This window comes from Pan troglodytes, chromosome 2 (genome assembly GCF_028858775.2).
Source record: "Pan troglodytes isolate AG18354 chromosome 2, NHGRI_mPanTro3-v2.0_pri, whole genome shotgun sequence".
Taxonomy (NCBI): Eukaryota; Metazoa; Chordata; class Mammalia; order Primates; family Hominidae; genus Pan; species Pan troglodytes.
Genome location: NC_086015.1, coordinates 60,785,888 through 60,810,437, shown reverse-complemented (window position 1 = coordinate 60,810,437; position 24,550 = coordinate 60,785,888). Strand labels below are relative to the sequence as shown.

At 43.3% G+C, this 24,550-nt stretch overlaps 1 protein-coding gene across 11 annotated transcripts in view; it reads left to right on the top strand.

Moving 5' to 3' along the window:
* ARHGEF3 (Rho guanine nucleotide exchange factor 3) overlaps window positions 1–24,550 on the top strand; it is a 353,349-nt gene that overhangs the window by 288,959 nt on the left and 39,840 nt on the right. For 10 of the 11 annotated variants that reach the window (XM_063805891.1, XM_009445681.5, XM_009445683.5 and 7 more), the window contains one exon: window positions 17,906–18,013. In XM_063805891.1, the coding sequence (XP_063661961.1) occupies window positions 17,906–18,013 (108 nt within the window). Of the gene's footprint in view, window positions 1–16,192; window positions 16,620–17,905; window positions 18,014–24,550 lie in introns of those variants that run through there. The other variant, XM_063805893.1, reaches the window with a different exon arrangement.

Sequence of the window (24,550 nt, the reverse complement as noted above, 5' to 3'; positions counted from 1 at the left end):
AAGAGATTCAGAGAAATTAGGAGGCAGGGCCCAAATGTTGGTCCCTCCTTGCCCAGCCTTGACCTCTTGGCATGCCACAATGTTGGCTTAAGCCAGTCATGGTTCTGGGTAGGTGATAAGCAGCACTGTCTCTCTGGGGGTGTTCTAAGTGAACCCCGTTAAAGTTAGCCAGAACACTGTGCAGAGTAATCTCCAACTGCAAGGCCCTACTTTAAATTTGATGTGAGATCACTGTTAAAACGAAAAGGCCACAAGGAATGGATAGATACAAACTTCTGTAAACATAGGTGATGTATTTTGTTTGTTGGTTTGTGTTAGAAATAGGGTCTTGTTCTGTTGCCTAGGCTGGAGTGCAGTGGCACAATCATGGCTCACTGCAGCCTTAACCTCTCAGGTTCAAGCGATCCTCCCACCCACCTCAGCCTCCAGAGTAGCTACAGCTGTAGTCCTAGGACTACAGCTAGGACTACAGGCGTGTGCCACCATACCTGGCTAATTTTCTTTCAATTGTTTTATTTTTCTAGAGTCAGGGTCTCATTATGTTGCCCAGACTGGTCTCGAACTCCTGGGTTCAAGTAATCCTCCCACCTCAGCCTCCCAAGGTGCTGGGATTACAGGCATAAGCCACCACTTCTGGCCACGACATATCTTAAAATGATGTCTTTCTGAACTCTGCAGACCTAATGTTTGCAGCAGAGGTGATAAATAGTAAGAAGAAATACAGCATTTCCTGAGGGCACTCTTTCTGTAGATACCATTAGCATTAGAAGTTGGCAACCTGATTGAATTAAATAAAGCTGATAGCCTATGTCGGAACCTTGAAAAAAAAATGTGAAAAGGAAAAAAGAAAGGTAAATGTTTTGGACTTGCCATGGGCTGTCAGATTTGGAAATGTGGAGTCTTCCTAGAGGAAGACGCTACAGAAAGAAAAAGGAAACAAGCTAGTGGCAGAAAGAGATGGAGTTGGGCCAGATGGCCGAGGGGGGCAAAATGGTAAGTCTTCCCTGTGGGTGCTTTCTGAACCCAAGGCCAGGGCAAGCTCCCATTTCAAGTGTGCTATCTTATGTTGGCATACTAACATTTCATAATCGCAAGTGACGCAGGCATTTCAAGAACGACCCCAGGCAAATACAGAGAAGATAACTAAAGGTCACTGGGGAAGACTATTTTTAATTTTTGACTTCACACAGGTTGGGGAGGGGTGGAAGTGGCTCATCAATATCATGTTAGGTTTTGGCAGTCTTGGTTCATTTTCTCAGCCATCCTGGTAATTGTGTTGGGGATGTCTGGGTGTGATCTTGCAGAAGGAGTCAGAAACCACTGTAAAGAAGGAAATAAGCTGTTAGAAGAGGGAAAACTGATGGTTTCTTGTGTGTAAGCCACAGATGCATGATGAACTGTCACCTCCACCTCCTTCCTCCTCAGATGTTTGGTGGTGACTTATCTGAGAGCTTTGAAGGAGAGAGCATCAGAAAAGACATGTTGCATTCTCTTATTAGTCTCTGAATGCTTTATGCCCAGGTTCCAAGGGCCTAGAAGAGTGAGCTTGATTCTGGCACCAACATCAAGGAACAGGAGCTTGCTTTGGAAGTCTCTTAAATGCAGCATTTATTTCTAAGCTGGTTCTTATAAGAGCTTCCCAAGTAGCTGGGGACAGGGCAAAGGTAGGCTTAGCTTCTTGGTATTTCAGAGTCTGTTTCTGGAATGAGAGGACTGGATTAGTTCATTGTTTCCCAGAAGGTGGGTTTCATACCACTTGGGCAGCTCAAATCTTATAAAGACAAATCACAAAATAATTTAATCACTTTCCCTTTTAAATTATCTGATCCTTCTGATTATTTCAAGTTTCCACTTGGAATTAGTGTGTCTTTAACACCTCCCCATCACTTGATAATTTCCCTGTGTAACTAAGTGTAGGCCTCAGGGTTCATTTTTTAAAGTTAGTTTCTGTTTATGGCAGGTGATAGTGATTTTCCATTTAAGGCAGTGATAGAGTTTATTTTTACAATAAGTTTTTAAGTAAAAAATGACTAATTAAGGAAATAGTACATAATAGCTCAGGTGATATGTACATATGGCAAAAAATTATCATGGCAATACAGAGAGTTTGGAAACAGTGAACAAGGCATGTTCTGAGGGGCTTTCTAGGATTAGAATTCTACAATAAGTTCCCAAGTTTGACACAGTCACTTGCAAACTAAACTTGAAATTTGGACATTTAGCATAGGACCCAAATTTCAGATACTAAGTAGATAAAAATTGGCTTTAATGTGTTATAGGAAATGAATCTGTGCTACATGTTAGCCAACTTAAAAAATAAAAGTAGATTTCTGTTCTCAGAACATAAATCTTTTTCCTTTCAAAGCTTCAAAGAACATGCCAAAGTTCCAGCTAAAATGATTCAAACCATCCTGTTCCTTTTTCCCTTCACTCTGGTGGGAAGGATTGGGTGAGATTACACTTTAATTGGAGTCAGCCCTAGAATGTACTGGTTAAGAATTTGGATTTGGAAGTCAGCCTGAACTGAGTTTGAATCCGCACTTGGCCACCTGTGAGCTGAGAGATCTTGGACTTGTGTCTCATCTTCTAAGCCCTAGTTTCCTCATCTGAAAATTGGGAATTTGCAAGGGAATTGTGAAGATGAAATAGGCATATAAAGGGCTTCCACCAAACAAGTACTTAATAGGTCATTAGCAGCAGCAGCAGCAGCAGCAGCAGCAGCAGCAGCAGCAGCAGCAGCAGCAGCATCTATCTTGAACGTAGATCAGTTGAGTAGAAGCTATAGGTGGTTATACTTAGCAAGACATCTGCTAGGAGGTAGCTCCTTCCTTTGTAGGAAATAAAGAGATCAGAGTTAGCATTGGGCATTATTATTTTTAAAACAAAAGATGTTCCAAGCATACTGGCAAGCTTCACATTCATTTCTGCCAGGTAGAATAACAAAAAAATCTAGTGTGGCTTTTTGGTTGTTCCCAGAATGACTTTCAGACAGGGATTGGTGTGTGAGCTCTGGGTAGAGAGGCACCCTGGCCAGAGGAGTAGGGAGCAAGTTGTCCTGAGGCCGGCTCCCACCTGACATGCATCATCTGAGAATCCTAGCCAAATGCCAACCACGGACACAGACCCAAGGCAAGCAGATGAGGGTGGATTAGGTTGCTTTGAGCTCTTCATGCCCTATTCATTTGCAGGGTGCTTTAATTATAAATAGATCCTTTGTTGGAAATGTAGGGAAACTCCATAGTGTGATGGATACGAGCTGGTAAAGAGCTAGACAACTAAAAAATGACCCCTAATGCTCTTTAATTGTCCATAAATATTTATTGAGACCTGGCTCTGTGTATCATGTTCCCCCTGGTTTAGAAAAGCCATGCTTTCTGTCCTCAAGGAACTTCTACTTCAGTTTGACCAAGTCATTAACAACACAACAATACGGGTAGTGACTGTCAACCACGAGGAGGGGGAGAAGCAGGCAGTTTCATTGGGGAGCTTGGCAGACTGTGGAGGGGGAATACTGAGAAGTGGTCATCCAATAGGCTCCCTGATGCTGGATGCCTGCCACCCCCCAGTCCTCAGGTGTGCCCTTAGCAGAGGGCAGCATCTTCTGGGGGCACATGAGCGGGACACCTTTGAACCTGGGCTCACTAAGATTCTGAGGGAGGAGTCAAGAGGAGCTGCTGATTCCAGAGTGATAGGGCTTGAATGCCAAATGAACATTCTGTCCTCCTCCACACCCTGCGTCAGTGTCTACTTCCTTTCTGCCTCTACAGCCTATTCGTTTCAGGGTTCCTCCCTGGTTTAGGAAACTAACAATGCTGTGGTTAATTAAGAACCCAGGCCTTGCTGAGTTAATAGCCTTGGGCTCAATTTGGACTGTGTGACTTCAGGCGAGGCCCTTAACCCCTCTGAGTCTCAGTTGCCTACACTGTGAAATGGGTATATTAATAGCACTAACTTAAGAGAAGTCAAGGAAATAATGCACAGAAAGCACTTTGGCACAGCCTAGCACAAAGTCCTCCTGTATATTGCTATTATATTATTATTATTATTATCAGAGGAAGTTGTATATCCTGGGAAGCCAGTGTGGGGGTGGCGGGGAAAGTTTTCAAGGCAGGTAGATTTGAATTCAGATTTCACCACTGCCAGTTAATTACTGGGTATGACTTGCAGGAAGTCATCTCACTTCTCTGAACACCTGCTTCCTCCTCTATGAAACAGGATAACGGGGTTGCTGTATGGCATAGATGAGAGCGTGTGTGACTCCATGGCTCTTGGTGCCTCCTCCTTTCCTTTCCTAGGCTTCCCTCATTGTTTATATAGTGCTTCAGAGTCACAAGAGTCACACCTGCGTCAGGTGTAGTAGGATGACTGCTCTGTTTCTAGAAAATTGCTAGAGTCTATGAGTAGGCAAGTGCCTTGGCAGGGTATAATTTATTTAATCGCAATTGATCGAAGCTTTGCAGGGTCAAGTGGCCCTCTGCACAGTCCTGCTTTGCAAACTCAGGGGCGCCCCTCGCTTGACTCTCAAATGTTGGGGCAGAGGGAAGGAGGGCCTGGCATGTAAAAGAAGAACCTTCCACTCCATCCTTGTGCCCTTCCCAACCTGGCAGTGCTTGGGAAACCTTTACCAAGGAAATTATTTTGCCAGTTTAGACTCCCAGCAGTCTTCAAAGGAATCCTCCCCTCTGTAGATGGCCCATATTGGAAAACACTTGAGAACCTTGCTGCTCTCTGCTGCAGGCATCCTTTGCCTCAGGAATAAATACCATTTTTATTTTACCACCAGAATGTCCTTGTCTTTTCTGGAAACTTTTATTGACATCCCTTACCACTGACTCTACAATGGCTAGCCAACTTTTTTTTTTTTTTTAACCCAACAACCAAATCACAGGTTTGTATTTATTCTTTCATTTTAAGTCAGTTGCCACTGTCTACCCATTTTCCCCATTATCTCTTTGGAATTGAAACTAGCTGAGAGTGATGCTGGGAGCAGAGCTGAGTCTCTGAGCTCCTTGCCTTCTTTGTTGTGTGCTGCATCATTTTTTTATATTCACAGGCTTCTGCATTTTAATAAACTGTAGATAATGATACATCTGGTTGCATATTAATTGCTGAGAGTTCAAAATAACACGTAATCACTATGTTTCAAGGTTGCAAATGTACAGCACTGAGAGCCAGTGTTTGTTATGAACCTTTGGAAAAATCCGTTGTTACTGGGTATTTTTAAATTCTTGTCATTAAAAATGCACTACAGGATGGAAAGTGTCTCAACAAATGAAATCAGTTTTGTGTTGTGCACACATGCACATACACCCCTCCCAAAGAATAACATTTTGAAGCTATTCATCTGCTCATTTGGAGTGTGTGGGGGCAACAGAAATGCCAGATGAATCCATTATAGATTACTTACCTCACAGTTTCCTGAACAGCATGCTTTGTATCTTATTTATCTGCATACCATTGCTCAGTGGGTGGGAAGATGTCAGCTGAAAGCCAAAAACAGGAAAGTTTAAGATTTTGAAAAATTTATTTCCAATTTAATCAATCCCATGTAGTTGTTTGACTAGTAGCTTTTTCCATTCTGAATAATCAGATTTCAATGTATTCTGTTCTCAGCTGGGAGCAGAGTGCTCTAAAACACCCGGGTGCTGTGTCCCCTGGTTCTAAGTGTGGACATGTTCTCCTGAGGACACACATGGACCAAACATTTGAAGGGATAATTTGTGCTGGAAGGGACAGCTGGGAGTTAACCAGAGAGCACCTTGAACATATTTTGTGTTTCTTTCTGGAGGTCACATCTCTGCAAGGCCTGTCTGCTCAAAACCGTTGTTCTTGTCAAAAACAGAAACCAACTAGACATCAGGATCCATTTTCTTCTGCAGACCCAGTGCCCTTGGTCAGACGTCCCTGTAGTTTTTACCCAGCAACCAGTTAGGATCCCTGGTCCCTGTCTAGTTTTCAGTCAGATGACAGACCTGACTGTCAGCTTTGCTTGCCTGAGATGTGTTTGATCATCCCAGATTCAGTTGGAACAGTCTGTCCTTCCTTTGGGACACTGAGATTAAGATCTGCGCACCCTTTTTCATCTCCCTACTTCTTTTTCCTCTTCTGGGAAGCAAGATAATGCTGAGCTTCAAAGAACAACAGATGGATGAGAAAGAGAGAGGACTTTTCTGTGGTTCTGTGTGGTCCTTTCTTGGTTACACATTATTTTTGTGAAGTTTCACCTTGCACATCCGACATGGGTTGAATGACCAGAATTCCTCTCATTGCCTGATTCCAGACAGTATTGGGATCTGGCAAGACTGGAGACCAGCTCTTCTAGCCCATAATTCAGCAGTGTTGGTGGCAGTGGGCGGGTGGGAGGATAATGCAAACCTCAAGACCCATCTATAAGGACCCAAGATTAGGACTTGGGTCCTTATCTTGAGATTTTACTGCTTTCCTTTCTTCCAATATAGCCTTGAATCCTGCCAGACCACCGCTAGTTTTGCTGTATCCAGCCAGAGCTTGACTAAACAGATGATAAAACCACAGGAAGAAAAGGAAGGCAGGAATATGGCATCAAAATACATGGTCTCGTAGCAGCCTCAGTGGCCAGAGCAGTTATTGGTATGATTCTGGCAGGTGACATGGAACTCCAGCTTTGTCCCTGGAAGGATCAAGGCAAAATCCAGTGCTGCAGGGAATAGAAGAGGGCAGGGGCGCAGGCTGGCAGAGAGACCATGCCTTTCCCAGGACAACAGAAATAAGGACAATACTCTGATATTTACTGAGGACTAACAGGCGGGTGTCTGCCAAGCGTATTATACACCTAGTCTCCTGTGATCTTCCCAACAACTCTGTGAGGAGGTAGGAGAGGCATCTTCACTTCACAGTAGAGGAAACTAGCTTATAGAGGTTATATTTTGGGCCCAAGGTCGTAGGGTATTGCACTCTGACCAGACAGGTTGGCTCATATTTTATCCTTAGATCCTTTGCAAAGAATCAATGCACTCTTTGGGCCAGAGTGATAAGAACTTTGTCACTTGCTGCAGAGGCATTCAGATTATTCCTAAGCTCTGAGAGAGCCCAGAAAATGTCCTTAAAGAAGCAGGAATGGAACTCCCAGTGGCATCCTTTTCCCCCTTCTCCAACCCCACCCAAGGGGAAGCCAGGGAATCCCTTTTACAGCGATAAACAAATGCAGAACATATATTCCACCCAAAGGTTTCCAAGAAGTCAGTAGGAAATGACTGACTCCAGAACCCCAAAGTCACAGAGACTATCCTCTGGACCCCGTGGCTGTGACCAGGAGACCTTTTCTACCTCTGGGTGCCTTGTTGGCATCATCTAACCAGGGATGTCCAGCCCCATTTTCCAGACCAGGGGATGGGTGTGGCATTATAGGCACGTTATTTCTGTGGCATTCTTGCCAAAAATGCATAACCTGATGTGAGAAAACATCCTCTGGGCCCATGGCTGGCCTTCCCATAAGGGCCACAGAGACTTGATGCTGCTGGCAACTCTCCTAATTTTTAAGGAGGTTGAACTCTTTAAAGTTCTCCAGCTCTGAGCATCTGGCCCTTTCTGCCTCAGAAGGCAGATGTGGAGCCAGGGACCGCAGAGAGAGCTAAATATTTGGCTTCCTCTTTCTCTGAAGGTCTGTAGCATCATGTCTGGGCATGACCAAGATGAGTTTCAGGCAGTGGGGGCTGGTGTTTGCTAAAAGGAACTTAACAGGGGTGTGGGTGTGCAGTTCTCCCTCTGCCCAAGGTTAAGTAATAGTAACATCCTGTGTAAAGAGAATTGAATGTGGTTTTCTGCTAAACTTCAATATTTTAGGGCTGTTTATTAGATGTGTTTAATCTTGGGCCAATTTAACCAGTAGCAGACTAATAAAATAACAGATTTGGGCTTGCTGCCAGGACAAATGTTGACTTACCCTTATAATGTTGACTAAAACGAGTAACTTTGAAAGTTATTGCAGAGTGAAACCTTAGCCAGAAATACAGTGTCTGAAACAGTGGTTTTGTTTTATTTTACTGGCTCTGCTTAGAGATTATGTTTGTAACCTAGGCTGCTGCCTGCTTCACCTCTCAGAGTCCTGTATTTTACTGAATTATTTCCCAAGGTTCTTTTTTTCAGCCCATAAACCTTCACTCAGCAAAAATGAATTTCCCCATGGCAGGCAAGTAGGAGAGGTTACTTTTCCAATGTGGGGGCAAAAACTCAGTGGTACCAAGAAGAATAAAGGTAATGACTTGCTTGAGCCTTCTCTCAGAAACAAAATGGTATGCCGTGAACATTCGCCCTCTCCAAATCTGTAGTAAAATTAATTGCTTCTCCCGGGTGTACCGGAAGAAATCCATCTCGCTTGCCGCCTACCCCCACCTTTCCTTCATTTTGCCATTCAGTTTATTACAAACACTAGAGAGCTATATAGTATTTTGCTACCATGTGTTTTGGACTTGAAGGAAACAGGGGAGGCCAGGAGGAAATGAAGCTAGGAGGACTACAGAAATTGTCATAAAGTGTGATTTCTTTCTACCCCTGTTTTTTTAATTTGCGTTTTATAGGAAGCTGGTTTGGGCAGGGCCTCTGAGCATGGTTTCAGAGGCTCCTGCCAGCATTGTGTGAGCTCAGCCAACTGCCAACTGTCCTCCTTATATCTCTCCCTTATTCAAGGCTCCCCCGAAAGCAACCACCTCACAGGGAGACTTTGGCCAAGAAGCCATAGGTGCTGAATCTGCTTTTGGTGCTGACTGGCTCAGGCAGACAGAGCTTGATATACAGAGAATAAACGTCATCCCTCTAACATTAATATGTTCAGTTTTATGCACCTGAGAGTTGATGGTTTAATTTGTGGGTTTGCCCAGACTCTCTTGCGACTTCTCTCATCATCTGCTCTTTAGCACTTCCATGAGACGGGGCAAGAGATTGTTGGAGTCTCAATCCAGCAGCCCGAAAGCCTGTCTGCAGCTTGGGTTTGAGACTGAACTAACTCAGGGTGTTTTGTGGATTTTAGTTATCCAGGCTGTCCCTGTTCCCTCATTAACAAAAACAAAACAAAACAAAACCCAGCTTTTTTTTTTTTAAAAAAAGGAAATTGGGATCTTTTCCTCATAGCACCTTATCTTAATATGGAGGAAAGAGTTGAGCCATTTTATCAAAAAGGAAATCAAATCCCCCTTGGATGCCTAATGTGAGGCAACTGGCAACCAAACTCACGGCCGGAGAAAACAAACACAAGAATGTGGCTTCCATGTTTTGAGATTAGCCAAGACAAAGATAGCAGGGATGCCTCCCGGAACAGTTCCTGGTGGTTTGTCAAAGTCCACAAAGCTTGCAGTCCCTTTGTTGAAATCACTGATAAGCATACAAGAGGAAAATTATAGTTCTGAGTTTGAAGACCTTTTCTCACCTTGGGGGTTAAAAACCAATAATTCTGAAACACATTTGGCCTAATCAATGAAGTCAGGTTTCCGTTGGGATTTGGGCCTCATTATTTGTCTTTCATCTTCTGGGAACAGATGACACCAGGTCAGTTAGCTCTGTGCCAGGGGAAAAAAAGAACAGAAAAAATATTTCAATGGAAATTTTAGAATTAGGAACAATTATTTCATTATTATTATCTTTTTCTATTTCCAAAAAAATAAGATGAAGAGTCATTTGCAAGCTCCAAGGCAGCTCCCCTTTCTGTACCCACAGTCTTACTCCTCCTTTGCTCAGGCAGCTCTATGAAGGCCTCCTCAGTGCTGCATATGTGCCCTACGTTCCTGTATTGTCCACTGCACCATGCCCTGCCTTCCAGCCACCCCACCTGCTCCTTCCTTGCCAGCTCCACCTGACACTGACTCTCTTGACTCTTTGTGGCTCAACCTTCTGATTCTCCCTATTCAGCTGGGAGACATTCCCCACAACAGTGACACCTGTATACTTCAATTAAGGCCACTTTGCACATACTGAGTAAACACTCCCTAAATTGGGCTAAGAAGAATGCACAAAGTCACAAAGTCCTCCAAACTATGTATTAGTTACAAAGAGAGTAATATTAACTTTACAGTGGAGAAATCCAGCAGACACCACCTGTGTTAGTTTCTTATGACTGCTATAACAAAGTACCATAAGCTAGGTGGCTTAAAACAACAAAAAATTTTTGTCTTATTCTGGAGGCTAAGTCTGAAATGAAAATGTCAGCAGAGGCCGGGTGTGGTGGCTCACACCTGTAATCCCAGCACTTTGGCAGGCCAAGGCAGGTGGATCACCTGAGGTCAGGAGTTGAGACCAGCCTGGCCAACATGGTGAAACCCTGTCTTTACTAAAAATACAAAAATTAGCCGGGTATGGTGGTGTACTCCTGTAGTCCCAGCTACTCGGGAGGCTGAGGCAGGAGAATCGCTTGAACCCAGAGGTGGAGGTTGCGGTGAGCTGAGATTGTGCCACTGCACTCTAGTCCCAGTGACAGAACGAGACTGTCTCAAAAAAAGAAAAAAAAAAGAGAAAAGAGAATGTCAGCAGAGCCATGCTCCCTCTGAAACCTGCAGAGGAATCCTTTCTTCTTCCGAGTTCCTGGTGTTTGCTGGCAATCCTTCATGTTCTTTGGCTTGTAGATACATCACTCCAGTCTCCACCTCTCTGTTGTCACATGGCCATCTTCTCCATGTGTGTCTCTAAATTTCCCTCTTCTTATAAGGACACCAGTGATTAGATTTAGGGCCTACTCTAAACTAGTGTGACTCTTCTTAACTTGATTTTATCTACAAAGATCCTATTTCCAAATAAGGTCACATTCACAGGTATCTGGAGTAAGAACTTACACTTATCTTTCAGTGGGGGCATAATTCAATCCATAAGACCATCTTAACTACGTAGTCCAAGTTAACATCACCAGTAATAAGACTTAGCAACATGGTGTACCACCTATATGATATACCAGGAAGGGTACATCTTTGTGTTTTTCTTGCCAAAAATGCATAACCTGAACTTAATCGTGAGAGAATATAAGATTAATCTAAAGTGAGAGACATTCTATAAAACAACCAACCAGTACTCTTCACAAGTGTCAATTAGAGAGCTCTAGTATTTTGCTATAAGATCATGAAAGACAACAAGACAGAGGAACTATATCACAGATGGGACAGAAATATAACTTTGGATTCTAGATTAGATCCTGGAACAGAAAAAGGACACTAGTGGGAAAACAGAAACTGGTGGAATCCCAATAACTCTGTTAATAGTTTAGTTAATAGTATTGCCCCAATGTTAATTTCTTAGTTTTGATAAATGTACTGTGGTTATGTAAAATGTTAACATAGAGGTAGTGGTGTAAAGGATGTATGGGAACACTCTACTAATTTTGCAACTCTTCTGTAAATCTAAGATTATTTCAAAATCAATTTTTTGAAAAAGAGTATGCTCATATTAAGGGAAAAGATAAGCTCACCTGTTCTTAGAGGCAAAGATGGCAGGGGGAATAATCTTTAGCAAAAACATACCAATTTGTGAGCCCTATTCTAGGCTCTGATAATTATCTTGCTATTCACAAAGTACTGTGCTATGTGCTCATCGTCATTATCTGTCTGTTTTTGGGCAGAATAATGAAGCAGAGGCGTATAGTCCAGTACATGGTCCACATTTTGCCTCTACCTGAAATACGTGATCTTGTGTATTTGTGCTCCTTAAACCTTGGCTTGCTCACTTATAAAATGGGGATAATGATACTAGCTTTCTCATAAGATGTTCTGAAGATGCCAAGAGCAAATCCTTATAAAGCTCTTCGCCCAGCACCTGCACAGATTGTAAGTTCCCTGTAAAGCATAGCTCCTACCCACAGAATTCTCACTGCTGTATTACGAGGTTATTTCCCCATTTTTCAGTTGAAGAAACTGAGTAAGTAACTTGCTTAAGACAAGATTAGTGAATATGAGAGCCAGACTAAAATAGATAAATCTATAAAAATATGGCTCATTCTCAACCATTTTGTTAGAAAAACATTAACACAAGAGGGAAAATCTGTAGGAATTCGTTGAAAGAAAAGGTACAAAGCAAGCTGTCAAGTGCCCCCATGCTGGGTGGAGTGGGGCCATTTGAAGTAAAGCTTATAGCTGGGAAGAGGCAGAAGCAGGAATTAAAGAATTGTCCATGGCGTGAACCCGGGAGGCGGAGCTTGCAGTGAGCCAAGATGGCGCCACTGCACTCCAACCTGGGCGACAGAGCGAGACTCTGTCTCAAAAAAACAAACAAACAAAAAAAACAAAAAAACCCTTTTTATTTTGACATGTACCATAGGCAGGCATGTACCAAATACATGTACCATTTGACATGTATTTTGTCACGTACCTGTGCCCTGCACCTAGCTTTGACAACTACCAACCTGTGACCAGTCCTGTTTTCCTCTTTTTCCATCCGCTTTCTCCACTGTCATTATTTTGAAGTAGATCCCAGGCATTATATCACTTTTTATGTCCTTTGTTCATATATATATTAAAATGGTCAAGGAAAGTTGACATTGTGTTTAGAAAGTTAAGAGAATAAAATGCAATAAAATAGGGTTTACTCACATAAAAAGTAAGTCAAATGTTTCCCCTGTTTATCAGGGGAGGACCCTGCATGTCCAGCTGCAGGGAGAATATGCAAATCAAGCTTATGCCATCTACTGGAGCCTGACGATGACTAGGTGTGCCTGTGGGAGAGTGCAGTGCCTGGGAGTGTTGTCCTTGGGTATGTTACAGTAAAAAAGCTGAGGCTGAGGACCACTGACCAGGACATGACTGGTCAGCAAACAACAGTCAGCAAACTATGGCCTGAAGACCGAATACAGCTGACTTCCTATGGGCCTCAAGCTAAGAATAATGTCTAGATGTTATAATGATTGAAAAATTTCAGAAGAATAATATTTTGTAAGCGGGGCATAGTGGCTCAACCCTGTAATCCCCAGCACTTTGGGAAGCCGAGGCGGGAGAATTGCTTGACCCCAGGAATTTGAGACCAGTCTGGGAAACATGGCAAGACCCCTTCTCTAAAAAATTTTTTAAAATTTAGCCAGGCATGGTGGTGAGCACCTGTAGTCCCAGTTTCTTGAGAGGCTGAGGTGGGAAGATCTGCTTGAGCCCGGGAGGTTGAGGCTGCCGTGAGTCGTGATCGTGCCACTGCACAGCAGCCTGAGTGACAGAGCAAGACCCTGTCTCAAAGAATATTTTGTGACATGAAAACTATGAAATTTGAATTTTAGTGTTCATAAATAAATGTTTAATATGATATAGCCACACTTATTTATTTACAGATTGTTTGTGTCCGAAAGCAGAGATGAGTAGTCATGACAGAGGCTGGGTAGCCCCTTACAGAAAAAGTTAGCCAGGCCCTGGGGTAGGGCATGGGCTCTGGAGTCAGCCTGACTGGGTTTACATCCTGGTCACCTTGTTTTAGCTGAATGGCTTTAAGCAAATTGCTCACTACATGCCTTAGTTTCTCCATCTTTAAAATAGGGATTGTGATAGTAGTTACCTTGTGAGGTTGTTAGTAGGAATAAATATGCAACTATATGTAAAGCACTGAGCTGAGTTCCTGCTACCAGTATTAGCTCATTATTATTATTTGTTTATGCTAGAGTTTCTCAGTCACTGTAAGATTGTAATTTCCTATTTAACATGAGGACAATGAAAGCCACCTAGAAGGTTCCTGGGTGGATTAAACATGACCCTTGGGAGTACAGTTTCCACACACCACCTGGCACACAGATAGAACCCTGAAAAGGCTTTCCTGGAATTTCCAAACATTTGAAAGACTTTTTTTATTTGGCTCCATCAACTCATGGGCAAGAGTATCTGCTAGCACAATCAATTCTCACCTCTTCTTGCTCCTGGCCAGATGTAAAGCAGCTGAGAGCCACACTGCCCTGCAATGCAGCAGCCTGAGTCCTTATGCCAGTGGCTACATTTCCAGCCTCTCCTGGATGGTGTTTGAGGCTCAATAGGGGTAGAGTCTTAGGGCAGCTGCAGACATGACATAGATGATATTCCTACTATTCCTCACCCCACTCTGGCTGCAAAAAGGAAGTGCAGGGAAAATGAGTGGGGAGTTCCTGTATGCCAGTCTGTTTCAATGGAACTATTTTTGGAGGAATAAAAAAGTATGCTAGATTATATTGGTACGATAGGCATTTTCTTACATTGCATATAGTCTGCTTTGGCTTTTACCTGTTGAGGGGAAGAATGAGGAGAGGATAAAAATCATTGTATCCCCTAGAGAAGGAATATCAAAATCCATTTAATAAAAAAACTCATACTAAGAATAAAATTGCATAGAGTGTTTTATTCTCCTTTGTTCATAATTAAACACAAGATATTTTAAATTGTCAAATCAGTTTCTTTATGAAAAAATATGACCCGTATGCCTTTCTTTATTCTCTCCTTTCCTTCTTCCCACCCCTCGCTTCTTTTCTTCTCTTCCTTTTTTTCTTTCCTTGTCCTCTGACTAAATGAAGAACAAACATTTGATAAAAGCCACTGCCAATTCATGATAAAAATTCACAGCAAAGTTGGTACAGAAAAGAACTTTCTCTACGTGTTAAAGGGTGCCTCTCCCATGCTCTCAGCGAATATTTAATGGTGAAATCTTATTAATAATCACTGTAGAACCAAGAATTAAACTAGTATACCCACTGTCTTGGCTTGTAATCAACAATATACAGGTGGTTCTAGCCAGTGCAATAAGACAAGAGAAACAAAAATGTTATAAGGCCTGGAAAAGATGAAACAAACTGTTATTCACAAAATACTGTCTATACAGAATGCTCAGTGTCTTTTTTTCTTTTCTTTTTTTTAAACTTTAGTGAGATACCCTTCTGCCCTATCTTAAAATCACGTGGTGGGGGGTGGTGTCTGCACTTGAAACAGGACACTTGGTTCCTGGGTTTAGCATTGACCTTGCCCAGCTTGGTCTGGCAGCTGAGTTGTTGGACTAGGAAGCGTCCCTGCAGGTTGTGTTCTGTTACCTCTCTGTAAAGCCTGAAAGCATCCCTGCGATTGCATTTGCTAGTTCTCAGTAGAGCTATTTAACAAGAATCTGGAAACATTTTCCCTGAGGGCTCTCTTTAGACAGCAGTAAAATGTAGCTGGAGACATACTGAGTAAATGGAAAAGAAAAATCTAATGAGGCCAGGAATTTTTTTAATCTTCTATTCTCACAGAAGCCCTCAAGGAGAACACCATAATTCATATTTTACTCTTGTGGGTTAGGCATAAAGCCTCCCCCATAGATCCAATAACCTGTAAGTGTTCTGGTTTTGAAATTGCACCTGCTTACATTGCTGGATCATAGCACTAAATCACACAGCAACGGCTTCTGGTTCAATTGTTCATTACTTGGGAATGTCAGATTGCCAGAGAGCAGCCTGATGTTTACATCCAAATCGGCAATGCCTTAGGAAATCAGTTTTAATTACAATCTCACGTAGCAGCACTGCACTCAACCTTCAGAGAGGCTGGGATTTGTGTTGAACCTACATCTTATAGCTGTGCAGAAAATGCCTGTCCGACTGGGTCATGCAAAATGGACAGCAAAGTCAGCAGAACCTTAGAAAAGATGACACAGCAAGTGGAACACAGCTGGATCATCCCCCGTCCTGTCAAGCGTGCAGTGCTCTCTGGCCCCTTTTTAAAACAAGGGAACCCAGTTGGCATTTGCCTTTCAGCTTCCCCATTCTGATATAAAAATCTGTGACCCAGCAGCTTTAACCATAAAAAAGAGAGAGAGAAAGAGAAAGACTCAGAGTCAGCGGGCAGGATTCTCTGAGACCAGGTCCTGCTCCCTCAGGGAATCTTTGTCACCTCACTTGCTGTAATGCAGTTTGTGCCACCAACCTGGCATTTTCAGCCCAAAGCAGGAGCCATTTAGACAAATTCAGGGGTTGCTTAAGAGGCAGTGTGTGTGTGTGTGTGTGTGTGCTTGCGCGTGTGTGTGTGTGTGTATTCAGTACGCTAGTGGTGCAGCTCTGACGTAAAAAAATGTTTTAAACCCTCCTCTGAGCACAAATGCTCAAGAGCCTGGCACTGGACAGGGAGCATCCTGAAGGGCATTGTCACCTGAAGCAGAAGAGCTGTCAGATCTTTCCCTTCAGCACTTAAATCATTGTCACGCAATGGCTCTCATCTTGGGAGATTCATCCTCTGCATTTTGGAACTGAGCCTTCCTAGTGTTCTGAGAGTTTTCTGCTGTCTGTTCAGCTTAGCACGCTAAGAAGCTGGAGAGGTACCCAGCAGCCTGGTTGCATTCTCCGTCTTGGAAAAGTATTTAACTGCTTTGAGAAATCATGGAATCGTTTCTGGCCACATTGTGAGATTGTATTGAATTTTCTTTTTAAGTTTTTAAATTTTTATATGCAAATGCTGGAAAGCTTGGAGACAGTCTATTTCAAAGAAGGCTGTTGATTTCTGAGACTGGCAGGGGCATAAAATGACAGGAGAGTGTCTCAGCAGGATTCCAAATTCACGAAAGATTTTTCCAGGCACCTACTATGTTCAGAACGGGGATGCAGAAATGTCCTGGAGAATCTGAAGTTCTGCCTTAACCCTCGAAACTTTGAAAGCAATGGCTGAAAAGGAAAGATGAATACCTAGAGGCTCCCTCTGGAAATGATTGAGGTTTGCCACCACAATTGGCTACTTTGGCTTTGCCCATCAAAATTTGGTATCTTCATGTGCTGTCTACTACAGGTCAGATGGAGCTTAGGAGGACAAGGGTAACTCTTCTCTTTGTCTTTGTAAAATGTTTTGTCTATCATCATTCTCTTCCCCATAGCCTGTTTTTGTTGTTGTTGTTGTTGTTGTTGTTTGTTTGTTTGTTTTTTGTTTTTTTGACACAGAGTCTCTGTCAACCAGGCTGGAGTGCAGTGGCGCAATCTCGGCTCACTGGAACCTCCACCTCCCGGGTTCAAGCAATCCCACACCTCCCGAGTAGCTGGGATTACAGGCACCTGCCACCACGCCAGGCTAATTTTTGTATTTTTAGTAGAGACGGAGTTTCACCATCTTGGCCAGGCTGGTCTTGAACTCCTGACCTCGTGATCCACCCGCTTCGCCCTCCCAAAGTGCTTTGATTACAGGCATGAGCCACTGCGCCTGGCCAGGCTGTTGTTTTTATTTATGTAATTCTTGTCTGCAAAGTCTTTGGAATGGGTAGGCTCCCTCCCACCTATCAGCCTGGTTTGAAGTAACTTGCAGATTTGCAAATAATGTTTTATGTGGAGGTGATTTTCAAAACTTATGGCTATATATAGTATAGAAACCAATGTCCGTGGTAGGGCTTTTTCTCTATACATTTTCTTTTGCTATCTGGTTATAATTTATAAATATTAATATGTGCATTTCAAATATGCCGTAGATACAAAGATGCTTTCTTAAGAGCCCAGTAATAGAACTTCTTTTTAAAAAAAATTTTTTTTAATTTAATGAAGTAAGAAAACAATCTTGGTGCTTTAGGAAAGCCATTGCATAAGAGTGGCTTTAGGCAAGATGGGGAAAAGGTTTTTAAAAAGATGAAACCAGAAGCAACAAAAGACAAGGTCATTGGGTGAGAAATCAGACGCTGCTTTTCTCTACAGAAGGGGTGGGGAGACTGGTTCTACTAAGTGGAAGCTTCTGAATTAAAAGGTGGCAGATGCTGGGGGTGAGGGATAAGGAGCAGATCCCTGCCCCTTTTCTGTCTTCCCAGATACTGCCTCTGTTGACATCCCCTGCCTGCCATTTCTCCTTCCCTGCCTCCTAAGCCAGGTCATCTCCATACAGCCAGAGTGAGACGTGACACTTTATATTCCATAGATCAGTGTACAACCAGTACCTCGTGGAGTGGAACACAGTTGTATGATGGAGTTATGTTGTCTTTGCAATTGACCTTGACATTTTACTTTTTTTTTTTTTTAACTCTATAGGAGCCTAGTAATAAACGGGTCAAACCCCTTTCCCGAGTCACGTCGCTAGCAAACCTCATCCCGCCCGTGAAGGCCACGCCATTAAAGCGCTTCAGTCAAACCCTGCAGGTAAGAAGGGCACACAGGGCCTGTGGTTGCAGAAAATCATGGTGTACGGGAAGGAACATCCCCATCCTACCTAGAATTTCCCCTGGTTTCAAAGTGACCTGAATCAATGCTTATTTCAATAGAAGAGTGCAAGTGAGGGGACTTGGAGGAAGAAAGATGTTTTTCAAGTTGCAGTCAAAGGTCATGCAGAGCCAGAGCTGTTGTAGTTGGGCCTTTCCCCACAATTGTATTTCAGAGTTATGTGCCCCATCCAGACATACTCTCACGCGATTTTTTTCCTAAAATATCTATGGGCCTCCTGAGGAAACCAGCACATGATGTTAGCTGGAGGGCAACAGAGCCTAGTAGCTTCAACCGGGGTCGGCAAACTGCATTGGGTGGAGAAAATCCAGTTCACCACCTGTTTTTTTATGGCTCACAAGCTAAGCCTGATTTTTACTTTTTAAAATTCTTGGGGGAAAGTCAAAAGAATGGTGCTGTTTCGTGACACATGAAAACGACATGAAATTCAAATTTCAGTATCCATAAATAAAGTTTTGTTGGAACATAGCCATGCCCATCTGTTTATTGTCCATGGCTGCTTTGTACTATGGCATAATTGAGTAGTTGTGACAGAGACCATATTGCCCACAAAGCCAAAAATATTTACCATCTGGCCCTTTACATAAAATGTTTGCTGACCCTTGGCTTAGAATGAGGACCTAAGGACCTCGGAGTGGAAGTACCTTGGGTTCTAACCTCGGCTCACCTTGGGCAGGTGACTTAACATCTCTAGGTCTTGCTTTTATTTTTTATTAAAAAAAGTTTTTTCCATACTTCATCCTACAGATAGGTCTTGCTTCTATTCCATATGAGTAAATTTGCCATGATGCCACCAAACGTTCATGGAATCATTGTAAAGATTTACAAGACAGTGCATTTAAAGGGCATAGCATAACACCTTGGCCCTTAGTTAGCGATCATTAATCTTCAAATTCGTTAACTAAGTAGTAAATATTAGCTACTATGATAGTTTTTTAGTTAACAAGTAGTAATAGTTGTTCTTAAACTGTTGATGAATTGTATCTTTTAAAGTGAACGTTGAGATTTATCCAAGCCCTTGGACCCAATTTGATAATTATACAAATTTTCTTTTAGATTGAAGCCCACAAAAAATATGCCATGAAAAGGCTCACCTGGTTTAGCTGAGCAGCAGTCTTGAGTCTGCCATGTATTTGTCCTGAATGCTTTTGCTTGGCAATATTTTGTATCTCTGCTTTCTGAGTCTTTAAGAAAACTGGGGACCAGAACCCAAGGCATGCCTCATGCTGTGAAAATCCATGACTTGGGAACTGTTTGAGGTTCTCCCTCAGCCCTTTCTGTCCTTGCCTGCCTACCATACAGCCAATATGTCATGACTCCACATAGCCCAAGTGGTTCTTGCTACTTTCCCATAGATGCCCTTCCTCTCCATTGCTTTTCCCCTGCCCTGCCCGTTCCTCTGTTAACTCTGTTGCAGTTTCTCCTGAATGAATACCTCACGTAATTAGCTATAGGTTTGGGTCTGTTTCTCTCAGCACTTGGGCCTCTGGATCCCTGGTTAATCCCCTGATCCCTTTTGTGGGAGAATGGAGGAAAGAGAAAATAAGGTCATTTGGGAGAGCAAGATGAAGGGCTTTGAAACTAGTGAAGAAGAATGTATTTACCTTTTCTCCCTTGTGACCAGTTCTTCAGCCCTCTCGACAAGTTCATCGCAGGCATCCCCTGGAAGATTCATCACCGCCCTAGTCCTGCACATCTGGTCTTTCACTGAGTTACTGCTTTTTGAAAATTCTTCAGAATGTCTACTGCATTTCACCCTTTCCTCTCCATCCCAGTGGCTGTGGCTCAAGTTCACTCTGCAATTATTTCCTTCCTTGATTGTCAGACCTCCAAATTACCAGCCATCTCTTCCCATTATTGCTCCCAGGACAGTCCACCCTCTGCCCAGGAAGGCCCTCATTCATTCAATCAGTGTTGAGTGAACCCTCATCAGGCATTAGGCTCTTCTTGCCCTCATATTGCTATGTTCCAGATATAACAGAATTGCCTTTTGGTAGGTTTGCTGCAGTGCTGTGTTCCCACATGGCAGTAATGAGCTAGACCTAGGCAGCCAGCCAACCATCACCTACAAATGTCCCCATCTCTCCCAATTGCCCCCATCTCTCCCAATTGCCCTTCTAACACCTGGCCCTTTACTCTCTGTCATTGCCTTGCCTAGTTGGTAGGCTTTTTGTGTTTGTGCTCCTGGGCCTAGGAAGAGCACAATCTGTGCCTCCCACTTCAGCCCAGCCCTGGCTGCTTTAAGATCTGTTACCATACCTTCAAAATCTTTCTTTTGGCTTCTCAGGCAAAATTTCTTTCTTCTGTTTCTGGGGTTCCTTCACAGGTAACAGTGCAGGAAACATTTGCTCACCTCAGAAATTTGCATTGACCTAGAGAACTGGAACAGAAAGAAATCAAGCCATGTCTGAAATCTAGCAGACTGAGGCCAAGCAAGGATGAGAAAGCCAGACCCAAAGGAGGATCTGACATGTGGAAATTGGTTTTTAAAACCTCAAAGATTTTTTTGGCAAAATAATATTTTTTTTTTTTTTTTTTTTTTTTTGAGATGGAGTTTCACCCTTGTTGCCTGGGCTGGAGTCCAGTGGCGCGATCTCAGCTCACCGCAACCTCCACCTCTCGGGTTCAAGCGATTCTCCTGCCTCAGCCTCTCAAATAGCTGGGATTACAGTCACCTGCCACCACGCCTGGCTAATTTTTTGCATTTTTAGTAGAGATGGTGTTTCTCCATGTTGGTCAGACTGGTCTCAAACTCCTGACCTAAAGTGATCCACCTGCCTCAGCCTCCCAAAGTGCAAAATAAGTTTTTAATTTAATTTTTTCAAATATCGTGATAAATAGCTTACTCTAAGCTTTATATATTGGCCAGAAACAAGCCAGCAGAAACAGAAGAGTTATTCACAATGGTAATGTACATAGATAGGGAGAGAATTGAGCGATGTGCTTATGTTTGAGTGTGTCCTTGGGGGGACAGTGAATGGAAATACACCCCTCAAGTTGTATGCAGAGTTAGCAGCCATGTTTGCAGAATGATCTGCAAAGCATGGAGAATACCAGCTTGTCCCCACATGTCTTCTTGTAACTCACCTTGGTGCACACGGTGCAACTTCTATGGCATTATTTCCAGCCCTAGCATCTCAATAATAGTTTCCCTCACCAGCTAGACTGAGAGAAGGTGCCAATTTATATTTTATTTTATTATTTCATTTTATTTTAATTTTATTTTATTTTATTTTATTTTCGAGACAGAGTCTTGCTCTGTCACCCAGGCTGGAGTGCAGTGGCGTGATCGTGGCTCACCTCCACCTGCGCTTCCTGGGTTCAAGTGATTCTCCTGCCTCAGCCTCCCGAGTAGCTGGGATTACAGGTGCCCACCATCACACCTGGCTAATTTTTGTGTTTTTAGTAGAGACGGTTTCGCCATGTTGGCCAGGCTGGTCTCAGACTCCTGACCTTAGGTAATCCGCCAGCTCAGCCTCCCAAAGTGCTGGGATTACAGACATGAGCCACTGCGCCTGGCTGGATGCTAATTTAATGTGGCCTGGGAGCAGTAAGGATGAGGGGGAAGAGCTGGCCCCATAGGGGTGCTCAGTGGGCTCACTTCACATCCTCTCCGATTTTGTCTAAGTCTTGGTTCCCTTTCCAATAAGGGAGAAACAGAGAACAAAGAGTGTATCAGCTGCCCCAAACCTCTCAGCAGCCATCCATTACCCATATGTGTGTATTATTTATGCCTTTTCTATTCCAAAAATGACTCAAGGCTGTAATTGAGCAGCTTGGTTCTCTGTTGCAGTATTCCTTTTCCCTGGCTTCTGACACCTTAGAGACATATATATCCCTTTGGATATTCAATTATGTCTCTCAGGTTGGATTCTTTTAATTATAGAAGAGATGACTTAAGCCCAAATAAGGTGCTCTAATCAGTGCTGGAACACTTAGCAGACCTTCCTCTGGTTCCTCAGGAGACCACAAGTTAGCCCAGGAGGATATCAGGAGAGCTCTGGGCTGGCAGCCACTTCCAAAAATGTTAAAAGCCCAGTCACACATGTGAGTGGTCCTTGCAGCCACAGTTCAGCAAGACACTGCAGGATTTGTTCTCTCTTGCTTCCTGTGCCCATATGGGCTGGGGGCTTGCACCTCAACACAAAGGCAGCATTTGTGGACGCTGGGGAGGGACAGCCTGACTGCATGGCTCTCTATCTGCTTCTCACCAGGAAGGTTAGCACTGCCGGTAGACTCAAGCACAGATGTCTGGATCCCTCTGAGCCTATAAATCCCCTCCCTGGCCTGCCTGAGAGGAAAATCTGGCCCAGCTCTGAAAGGGGACCTCATGCGCTCCTCTGGTGTGGAGTGAGGAAGGCGAGCTCGCCTTTGGCCAGTCGCTCCCTGAGCCCTGCCTCTCCCTGTCCACAGCTGTGCACGGCTGCTGACCTCATTTGAGCTGAGTTCAGCACATGCTATGGAATGTTGTGTTCATGATGTTGTGATGTAGCCCCTCATTCTCTTTGGACTTGCACTTTTTCCTTTTCCATTATAAAAGTGAATGTTCGTTATGGAAAAATGCAGAAAAGGAGAAAGAGAAAAAGAACACGTATAGTCTTCCAACTCCAAAACAATCCATTAATAGTTTACCAGTTTCCCTCTAGCACTATTCTAGGCATAGGTGCAGAGCTCACGTACTCTGAGCCTAGTTTTGGGTTCCTCACAGTCTATTCAGCCTTATCTCTGTCTGGGTGATCTGCTCACTTTTAGGTTAAAGCCTCCCGCAGTGACTGTGGATGATCAGTTTCTGTTGCATCTCTGTCAGTCTCAGCCTCACACATTTCCAAGCTATGCAGTTAGGTGCACAAATGTTCATATTTGTCACCATTACAGCCTCCTGGGGGAGTTGCACCTTTTATTAGGATTAAATATTCTTGTTTATTTCCTTTAACGCTTTTTGCCTTGGATTTTGTCGTCATCTTCTTTTTTTTTTTTTTTTTTTTTTGCATTTTGCTTAGTGTGTTTTATTCCATCTCTGTTTTCCTCCTCCCTTTGTTATTTGGCTGGGCAAGGAGTTTTTATCTAGCTTAGGGGGGAGTATTATGTCACAGTTATTCTTGGAAAATATTATCTTTATGGGCTGAGTATATATTATTCTACATAACCAGTCTACTATTAACACATATTTAGGCTGTGAATATTTTTATATTAAATAACTCTGTTGAATTTTTTTAATGCATTTGTCCTTTTTTTTAAAATTACCTTCTATTGTGCTTTGTTTTCTGATAATATAACATCATTTAAATATTGAGGCCGGGTGTAGTGGCTCACACCTGTAATCTCAGCACTTTGAGAGGCTGAAGCGGGTGGATCACCAGAGGTCAGGAGTTCGAGACCAACCTGGCCAACATGGCGAAACCCTGTCTCTACTAAAAATACAAAAAATTAGCCAGGCATGGTGGCACACGCCTGTAATCCTAGCTACTCTGGAGGCTGAGGCAGGCAGGTAGAATTGCTTGAACCCAGAAGGCAGAGGTCACAGCGAGCAGAGATTGCGCCACTGTACTCCAGCCTGGGTGACAGAGTGAGACTATGTCTCAAAAAATATATATATATTGAGGCTGGGGCTGGGCGTGGTGGCTCACGCATGTAATCCCAGCACTTTGGGAAGCCGAGACAGGTGGATCGCTTGAGGTCAGGAGTTTGAGACCAGCCTGGCCAACATGGTGAAACCCCGTCTCTACCAAAAAACACGAAAATTAGCTGGGCGTAGTGGTGCATACCTGTTGTCCCAGCTACTTGGGAGGCTGAGGTGGGAGGATCACTTGAACCCAGGAGGTGGAGGTTGCAGTGAGCTGAGATCATGCCACTGCACTCCAGCCTAGGCAACAGAGTGAGACTGTCTCAAAATAAATAAATAAATATTGAAAAATATAGTGAAGCACATAAAAGAGAATAAAAGTCACTTGTAATCCTACTTCCCATCACCAAAAAACTTCCATTAATATTTTGGTACATACTCAGGCAATCTTACCTTTTACTATACTTGCCATGTGCATTTTTTTTTTTTTTTTTTTTTTTTTGGAGACGGAGTCTCGCTTTGTCGCCCAGGCTGGAGTGCAGTGGCGCAATCTCAGCTCACCGCAAGCTCTGCCTCCCGGGTTCACGCCATTCTCCTGTCTCGGCCTCCCCAGTAGCTGGGACTATAGGTGCCTGCCACCACGCCCGGCTAATTTTTTAATATTTTTTAGTAGAGACGGGGTTTCACCATGTTAGCCAGGATGGCCTCAATCTCCTGACCTCATGATCCGCCCGCCTCAGCCTCCCAAAGTGCTGGGATTACAGGCGTGAGCCACCGCGCCCGGCCGCATGTGCATTTTTTAAAACAAAATGACTATCACACTGTATACGCTATTTTTTTACTCCCTTTGGTCTTAACGGTATAAAATAACTCTACAATAGAAGAGTATTTTT